The sequence below is a fragment of the Helobdella robusta genome (assembly GCF_000326865.2).
Source record: "Helobdella robusta unplaced genomic scaffold HELROscaffold_30, whole genome shotgun sequence".
Lineage (NCBI taxonomy): Eukaryota > Metazoa > Annelida > Clitellata > Rhynchobdellida > Glossiphoniidae > Helobdella > Helobdella robusta.
This window is the reverse complement of record NW_008704502.1, coordinates 1,978,278-1,988,304: the sequence shown is the minus strand read 5'-3', so window position 1 is coordinate 1,988,304 and position 10,027 is coordinate 1,978,278. Positions and strand designations below refer to the sequence as shown.

At 33.9% G+C, this 10,027-nt stretch overlaps 1 protein-coding gene across 1 annotated transcript; it reads right to left on the bottom strand.

Annotated features, from left to right (window-relative positions):
- Positions 1 to 3,921: 3,921 nt before the first annotated feature.
- HELRODRAFT_192245 (hypothetical protein) lies at positions 3,922 to 9,214 on the bottom strand (the record flags this gene model as incomplete). The annotated part of the gene is made up of 10 exons (XM_009022130.1): positions 9,061 to 9,214; positions 8,586 to 8,929; positions 8,198 to 8,267; positions 7,132 to 7,905; positions 6,847 to 6,869; positions 6,559 to 6,763; positions 6,118 to 6,217; positions 5,502 to 5,592; positions 4,873 to 5,126; positions 3,922 to 4,114 (listed from the first exon to the last, which is right to left on the bottom strand). Exons 2-10 carry the CDS (start codon positions 8,880 to 8,882, stop codon positions 3,922 to 3,924), a joined length of 2,007 nt encoding a protein of 668 aa, XP_009020378.1. The 5' UTR covers positions 8,883 to 8,929; positions 9,061 to 9,214.
- Positions 9,215 to 10,027: the final 813 nt, after the last annotated feature.

Here is a 10,027-nt window from a genome sequence, read left to right as displayed (position 1 = left end):
TACTTTATGATGATATTTATATATATTGTATTGTAGAATTTGTATAGCGCCTCTTGTGAGTTGACTTCCGAAGCGCCATATATATATATATATATATATATATATATATATATATATATCAAGAAAAGAACGCTAATTAAGTGAATGTTTTCAGTTGGTAGCCTGGTTAAGCCTCAACCTCATCTTCATTATCGATGTGACTGAAATCTTTTGCATGGTTCATCTTTGAATGGTGAATTTTGGTTTTTAATGCTAACAACTCATGCAGTAGTTATAATATTTGGAGTATGATATTAGACAAAAGTTGAATTAAGTTTCATAAGAACCTTCGCTTTAAATGGGGAAATTTTCGTGATGGTTTTGGTTGGTCTACCTGCGGGTGGTTGTCAGTGTTGTTGTTGGTGGTGGTGGTGGTGCTGTTGATATTGGTGTAATTGTAGTTACTGATGTTGTTGATGACATTAATGGCGTTTTTATCAATGTTCTTGTTAATGGTTTTAACGTAATTCATTGTGTTGGTGTTGTAGCAGTTGTTGTTGTTGATGATGTTTTTGACAAAGCTGTTAGTGTTGTTGTTGTTACCGTTGCAGCTTCCGATAAGTTTGTTGATGTTGTTATTGTTGTTGTTGATGTAGTTGGTGTGGCTGTTGTGTTTTGTCGTAGCGTGCCGTGCGGTATGACTGGCGTCATTTTCATTGAAATTCAATTTCGTACGTTTAACATGTGGGCCCTGTAATAATTTGTCACATTGTGTTGCTGTGCTGTTGTTCTGCTAGGAAATTGTCGTTGTATCGTTTTGTTGAGCTGTTGTTTTGTTGTGTTGTTGTGACCAAAATGAAACAAAATAATTAATTAACTAGATTAAAAATGAAATGCGAAACAATCTTTGACTGTAGCGGAAAATTTGTTTCTAAAAAAAATTGACTAGGAGTAAAAGTTGTCACAGAAGCCAACGAAACGAACGAAACAAATGAAGGTAGTACAATCATAATATTAAAAATTTAATTGACCATTTCAATTCTCGAAACATTTTTCTGTCATTTCACTTCGCTGCGACTGCAATAGACTGAAATTATTTATTTTTTTGTCACGAACAAAGGCAGACAGTTTCAGCCGACACGGTGCGTTCATTGTCAGAGTGTAGGAATAATGTCTAGAAAAAAAAACAGGTGAGGCAGTTTCGTAAAAATGCAGGAAAAATTCTAAAGGAAAATCTCGAAAACATCCAAACGCCAGCACATAAACTAGTCGAAGTCACACACGTTTAATTCCAACACGTCTGAGTTCTGTGAACATTTTAATTATTTATTCTAAAATTTTGCTTTGTTGCTGAAATGATTGTTTGTTGTCATTGCTTTTATATAGTTTTCCTATGCGATGTTTCTTACTCGCTCTAGCTTTGCCATTCCTCTTTTGATACTTCATTGAAACAGTTTATCCGTAATAACCAGAATGCGGTTTCAAATTATGACCCTATTTCGTTGACTCAATTTTTAATTCAATGACTCAATTTCATTCATATTTCAAGGAAATAATTCATTGTTTGCGCAATAAATTTCGTTGTAAGAGTTAAAAGAAATTTCAATGTTGAAGCTTTAAATGAAGAATGGACGATAATACAATTCAAAGTAGCGTTTGTAAGAATGGCGAAGAAGTTAATCGAAATCTGACCAATTAGTGAACGTGCGTCACATTCTTCTTAGGTATGACAAAAAATCATTTACCATCTTCAAGTTAGCAAAGTATTAGTTATAATATAGTTATAGTACTAGTTATAGTATTAGTATAGCAAAGTAATAATTTGTTTATAAGGTTAGAGTGAAGCATGACAGATGGCAGAGTTGAAATACCGTGTTTCATCATAAGCGTATCTTAATTCAATCTATTTTTGTGTCCTTAGTTAATATACATAGTCTGCTATCATAAGTGTTATCATTCAAGATGTTGAGCCTAATGGTGATTATGATGATGGTGATGACGAAGATGATGATGACGACGATTATGATGATGATGGGGATGATGATGACGACGACGACGATGATGATGATAATGATGATGGCGACGATGATGATAAGGATGATATCTATTATTTGTTGGTTTAAGAATTTTTTTTCAAATAATTTCAAATGGCAAATAGAAGCGGTACATGTTGTGAACATTTTCACTTATAATTTTTATCAGAAAGATAAAAAAAATTGAAATATTTTCAAAACACTAAAACTGGAAGATGAAAACCTTGGTACATGCATTTAATGGATCATTATTATCACCATCGTCATCGTCTTCGTCGTCATCTGTATCATCATTCTCGAGATCATTATCTTCATCACCATGGTTGAAAAATATTTGATGAATAAGCAAGGAATCGGTGGAATGTGTGGTTGTCGTTGATGTTATTGATGGTGGTGATGATGTTAATGTTGTTGTTTTTGTTGTTGTTAATGTAGTTATTGTTGTTTTTAATGAAAGTGTTGTTGTTGCTGATGTCATTTTTGCAGTTGGAAAGGTGGAAGTTACAATCTCTGATGTAGTTGGCGTGGTTAAAATATTTTCTGGTCTTGAGTGAGGGTATTTTTTAAACGTTTGAAGCTTTTCAAAAGGTCGTGTGAGTTTTTGATGTTGTTGTGTCTGTTGTAGTGTTTGTTGTTGTTGTAGAGTCTGTTGTTGCTGTGTTTGATGTTGTTGTGCATGCTGTTGATGCGTTCGTTGTTGCGTCTGTGTTCGTCCGTGTCTTGTACATTGTTCATGGTCCGTATGCTGCTTGTTTGTGTGCTGTTGGTTTATAAGTTGTGGCTTCAGATGTTGTTGTTGTTGTTTGTGCTGTTGTTGTTGTTGACGAATAAGGTGTTGTTGTTGAAATACAGGCTTGAATTTTTCTTGCTGAATCAAGTTTGTAGATGACGTTTGAAGTGGTCCTTTTTTGTGATAGAAAAATATCATTTTGAACCATTGAATAAAATTTTTACCTTTTTTTTCATCTACAAGAAATCCAACGGTAACAAAAAACATTACAAAAACATAATCGGTGAATTGATAAAAATTATACAGATTCGATGAGCAGAACATTTCACCTGAATATTCTACCGAATAACGTCTCATCTGCACACACACACACACACACACACACACACACGCACGCATACACACTTGCACACATACACACACACACATGCACACGCACACACACACACTCCGCATCGTCAATAAAAAGCCAAAAAAAAACTACAAATCACTAAAAAATATAAATATCGCTAACATTACAGCAACAAACACAACAACAACAACAACATTATAAAAAACATTAATGAACAAAAGCTACAACGACTACATCACAAATGACATTAACACGACAGAAGCTATGGTAGCAGTAAAAATTACATTTATGCAGTGAAATAAATTAGAAGTATAGAAAAAACATTGCAAATGACAGTAAGGCAATCAAGAGTGATACAACAATTATGACATTATACCCAAATAACATTAATGATAATAGTTATAACAACAATAATAATAATAATTATTAAATTAATTATATAAATAATAGCATCATTAACAACAATAATATTAATAAACAACAGCAACAACACAACGCAAAAACAACAACAACAGCCTCGAACCGTTCTCCAAATGAATTCCGCTGTGCTGCTTGCAATTGGGATTTCTTCTTGTGGAAAACGTCCTTTGAAATATCTAAAATAATTATTATACACGCGCCATCACTGTCATCATCATCATCATCATTATTATTATTTTTATTATTATTATTATTTTTGTTGTTGTTGCTGTTGTTGTTATTGTTAATATTGTTATTATTAAATTCGATTGATAACGCCAGAATAATAAGAATGATTGAACCCAAATTGAGCAATTAAACCACTCCCCCTCTAGAATGTATTCACTTGCAGTGACGAGCATTTTAGATTATTGAGATTTTATGATTACTTCATTATTGATATTTGGTATTTGGAGTTGGGAAATGAAGGATGTTTCCGTTATTTCGGTGACGTCATCGTTATTATGATCGATGACAATAATTGGAATGTTTTCGAAATTAAAATTTTCAACAGCGTCATTGTTATGATTTTTATAAATAGATATAGCTTTTATGGCGCAACTGTTTATTATTTTATAAATATTAATTATAATAAAAAAATAATAATAAAAATATCAATTTTTATAGCCATCAATTTGACGGTTGCCTCAAAATCATCCTCACATCATTTCATCGCTATATTTTTTGCGAAAATTTTTTCAAAACTTCTCAGGAATGTTAACAAAAAAAACACACGACTCATACATTGCATGTGATAGGGCTGGATTTCATTGCTTTCGAACCAGGTCACTACTACAGTAGTGCCAGACAACTTACACGTTACACTATATCGCTGCTATGTGGTCGGTGATAATATCATTAAACTAACGCTGAGAGGTGTGATGACAAAGCCATCTTCGTCGTCGTCGTCATCTTCTTCATCATCTTGCTCTGAATTTTTTGCAGAATTTCTTTCTATATTATTTTCATTGTTGTCATCGCGCGCATCAATAACATTTGTGCCATTATTACCGTTGAGATTATTTTTGGGAAATTTTTTCTTTCCTTTGCAATAGCGAACAAGTGATGACACATTTTGCAGTTGTTGTTGTTGTTGTTGACGTCGTATCTGTCGTTGGTGTTGTTGCTGCTGCTGCTGCTGATGATGATGATGATGTGGTTTGTGTTGTTGCAGTGGAGTACATTGATGTTGTTGTTGAATTTGATGTGATTTCTGAGATCTTTGGTGATGATGCTTTTGTCGATTTTGTTGGTGCATTTTTTGTTTAATCGAATCATTCGGTCCAGATGGCTGTTGTTCATTATCAACACGTGATGACCATCTATTGTTGTTAGTGATAGCGTTGTTGAGGTATATGTTGCTGTTAATGTTGCTGATGTTATATTTGTTATTGTTGTTGTTGTTATCGTTATTATTATTGTTGTTGTTATTGTTGTTGTTGTTGATGTCACATTTGTAGTAGTTGTTATAGATTCCAACTTTTCTGCCATCGATATAAAAGCAGTAGTCTCTGTTGTTGTTTACGAGGTGTAGGTCGCCAACAAACATGTGCCGATACTTCGTGTTCAGTAGCTGCAGTGCAAAATTTGTACTCACGCTTCAACTACTTAGAATGCTATGCTTAACTACGTTAGCGAATGTTTGAAATTATTAAGAATTAAAATTTGGAATGGTTGGCGTGATATTTCAAGTGAGATATGTTTATTAAACTTTAAATTCATGGTTGGCAAATTAAACCAGATGGTTTCTGTAAGACTTCTCAATCATTTTTTAATTATTTGTTATATCAAATATTCATTAAAAAAAATTTTGATTCATCTTTGTTGAATCCTTAAAAAATTCCCAGGTACATAAAACTTTTCAATAGACTCCACAACCACCAAAAGTATCCTTTGTACACTATCCTCAAAAAGTATCCAGATACACCATCTCTCAGAAATTACTCACCTCCACCATCTTCATCTTCTTATCCATCATCATTTTTCTCCTCTCAAATTCGCCCATTCGAAGCTTGGCTGCTTTCTTCTTCGCCTTACATCTGGCGAATCAAGTTGAAAATTTTTCAAAAAAAATATACTTCATTACGTGTATAGTTTGAAAATTTGTAAAAATTACAAAAAAAAATTTGATGTGATATAAGGGTTATCGTTTTTACGGTAATAACATTCACTGCAATCTAGATCCCTCATCGAAGAAATTGCAAATATTTAAAACATCAACCCTTTCCTCTGTCCTCTCCAATTCCCAGAGGCAGTTGTTTTCAATGTGTAGTATTATAATTAATCATGGTTTTGTGCTTCTCTTTGGAGTCCGTTTTATGTTTAATTGTTTTCCTCATTTGAATAATCAAGTAAATAATATACATGTTTAATTATTTGTTTCTACTGAATAAACAAATAAATATTATTATATATACACTTTTAATTATTTTATTCGTTTTGAAATAAACAAGTAAATGTAATCATTTATTTGTGAATGGCAAGATTTGAATTGAATTGCGAGTAGCAGCAACAACATGAACCAGCCACCACAAAAGTGAAATCTCAAAAAAAAAACAACTAACGTGTAGTACATGAGTGGGTAGATGATAGCCAGGATGATGGCCAGGATGTATATGACAGCCACAGGAAACAGATTTTTCATCCGTAGCAATAGGGCTGAAACTGTTGGGGTTGCCATTGATGGGAAGGTTGGGTGGCGGTTGTGCGGATGGTGTTTTACGGATAGTGTTGTTGTTGTTGTGTCGATGTGTGAGTGTTGTTGTTTGTTGTGTAGTAGTTGTTGCTTGTTGTGTAGTGGTTGATGTTTGGCTAATGATATCAAATGCAATCGTGTTGATATTCATAAGTGTTGTTACAAAAAAAAATTCAAAGATATTTTGCCTTCACCATTTCATTACTAGTGTCATTTTTTAAATTCAACACTCTCTATAAAAATTTTAAAAGCTTAATTTGGAAAGGCCAAAACGAGAGTAATGATAAAAAAATTGATAAAAGAAACCAACCAAAAATCGTATGTCTATAAGCTACGTAGGCTCTCAAATAGATGTTGCTATTATCACCATCATCATCATTGAGTTTATCATCACCCTTCATATAGTTATCTCCGCCTTTATCATTATTATTATGATCATCACTTTGACTCTTTTCTTTACTTAACTTCATTGAGTCTTTCTGTTCGTATCTGACTTGATGGTTAGGAGAAATATGCTGAGGATGATGTGGGTGTAATTGTCGGTTTTTGTGATGGTGGTTTTGTTGATGTTGTTTGAAAATGGAATGATGATACGAACTGTTGGCGGTTTCAACGCTTCGTCTGATAATTTTGTGGTAAGGGTCGGAATTTCGGTGAAATGATAAAGATGACGTGACATGAGATGATGATGAAAAAGATGATGATGATGACGACGACGATGGTGATGATGATGAAGAAGATGATGACGACGATGATGGTGATGACAATTTTGACGCCTTCAGACTGGTTCTAATCTTAGTAAATGGAATATTTATTGAGACATAGAGAGATAAATTATGCTGTTGTTGTGGGATGTTTACGATGATATTTTTCTCCCTCGGACCGGTCAAACATAGGCATGCTTTGAATGCTAGTTGTTTGACGCTACTGCCGTCGATGTTGTTGTTGTAGTTGTGGCTGCTGTAGCTGCGGTTGTTGTGGTTGTGGCTGTTGTAGGTGCGGTTGTTATAGTTGTGGCTGTTGTTACCGACGATGTTATGAATGTTTTTTATTTGGTTTATGTGGTTGTTATTGTTGTTGTTGTGTCGGTTTTCGAGATAGTTTTCAAGAAATTTATTATCGTAACCCATCTTGTTAGTGTTTTTGTCAATAGATTTGTTGCTGGTGATGTCATTGATGTTGCTGTTGATGTTATCATTATTAATGTTATTCATATTGTTGGAGCTGTTTACAATTTGGAATTTCATCCCGCCATGCGGACATATTATATTCTGTTCCTCCTTGACTATTTGGTACATGTTTTCTTGACTCTTAATATTTTCGCATTCATCGTTAAGTAATATCTTATTATTAATAATATTATTTTTATTATTATAATTATTATTGTCATCATTATTATTATTGTTGTTGTCCTGTCTTATTTGTTGGAAAGTAAAAAGGTCAAAGTTCATGACCCTGAGTGTCAACTCTTGGTCCTGATTGGTCGATGGTTTAATTGGAACGAGCCAATCGCAGAACAGATCATGCTTTGGCAGTTTAAACATATTTGATTTATTTATGACGTCGTCGTTGTTGATGTCGTTGTCTTTGTTGTTGTTGCTGTTGTTGTAATTTTTATGTTCCAAGAAACTAAAAATCGTCCGAATGTCTTCACATTCTGATGGATAAAAATTATTTGAATTAATGATTTCATCTATTTCATTTAACATCACATCACCATCACCATTATCATTGCCATGTCAGTTTCAAAACAATCTTCAATGAGATCATCATCGTTGTCCTCGTCACCATCATTGATGTTATCGTCCAACCAATCAACATCGATGAAGATGATGATGATATGATGACGACGACGATGATGATGATGATGTTATGATGATAATGACGACGACGATGATGATCGTAATCATAATCATAATCATGGTCCTCATCGTCCTCATCGTCATCACCTGTGACTTTGATGACTTTCGATGGATCGACCGCTACTGACGGCATTGCTTTCTTTCGCTTCTCAACAGTCTGAAAATGAACAAACAATTGAGTGTATGGATGGATGGATGAATGAATGAATGATCGAATGAACGTATGATAGATTGAGTGAACGAATGAATAATTGAGTGAATGATTGAATGAACGATTGAATGAACAAATGAACGAATGAAAAAACGAAAAATTAAATAAATGAATGAATAAATGAATGAACAAATGACTAAATGGCATGTGACTAACCGATACGTCAATTAAAAATTGTAAACATTTTCACTGTTACTGATACGATAAGAAAAATAATTTGATTCCTGAATAACATGCTAAAAATGGAAAATATGGAACACCAACTCTCATATCGAAGCAAGTCTTTCTTTGGCAGCCATAATTTTGCCACCGACCGTAATAATCGCCACTGCAGTAGCTACCACCAGCCTCATCGTCGTCACCATCTTCATCTCTCAATTCACCACGGCATATTTGACGCTGCTTAATGGCAGACGACGTTCCGTGCGGCTGTACGTCAAGTCGTATGACGTCATTATCAAATTTTGTGACGTCATGAAGGTTGAAGGATACGACCAGAAAGAGGGCAAGGGTTGTGAGAGCGATGTGGCCCATGTAGTGCATAGGGTTGCAGCGGCCCATTGTACCTTTCCCTGTCTGTCTGTCTGTCTGTCTGTCTGTCTGTCTGTCCGTCTGGTTCAAACATTGGCACTTTCAATAATTTCAGTACATCTGCTTTTTTAATGGCAAGTTTTAGTGTAAGATGGAAAATAGAAAAAAAAAAATGAAATTGAAAAATTAGAAGAAAAGAACAGTTTACCAAAAATCTTCTGTCAATGAGTCTGGTGTCCGAGACAATATTGTCTCCTTATGGCAAGATGCCACGTCAACCAACATGCAATCCCACACTTTTAGAGCTCTTTTAGCTGGGAAAACGTTAATTTGTGTTGCGACGGTTTCTAATTTTTCATTAACTTAAATTATTCAAATTCAAAAAACGACATTCATTTCAATTTTCTAACTAAATTTAATTAAATAAATTAACGTATTAATACGTAAGAAATAAATACATTCTAAAAATTGTGCAAGAAATTTACTAGTTTACATTCAACTGTTACAAACTATATTTTAAAAACTTCACCAGCTGTTGAAATAATCAAAAGTACATATCACTAGCATGTATACATACAGACATGCATGCATACGCACAACTACAGCATACATGGCTACATAACATAGACAGCAAGTATAGAAACATACACACACACACACACACACACACACAACAAAGGTCATGGTCACTCATGGAGTTACAGCAAAGGCCAGGGTCACACACATTCAATAAGTGCATATGCTTATGGGGTACAACATAGGTCATGGTCAAGGTCATTTACATTCAATGCTTGCGTACGCTTAAGTAGTACAACATTGTTGTGAACGTTATCTGCAGATGTATGGCTCCGAGAATTTATGTATTTTTGTGTTTTATAAAAAAATTTTCAGTTGTTAGTGGAATGTACAGTAAAAACTGAACTTCTTATGAGAAATATTTTAGAATCGAAAACTTCCATTACGATGGTGTCTTAGCGACTGAAAGTTCTGACTTTTAATGTTAAAAATTTTTTTGTGGTGAGGGTAGAAAGATTTCGGAAACTTGTTTTTTTTTCACGTTTCTACTAACCCATACTTTGGTGTTTCTGCAACTACACATTCGTTCGCTGCATTAGATGCTATTATATTACGTATGTATATTATATATATATCTATACAATTTACATTTTTCTTAT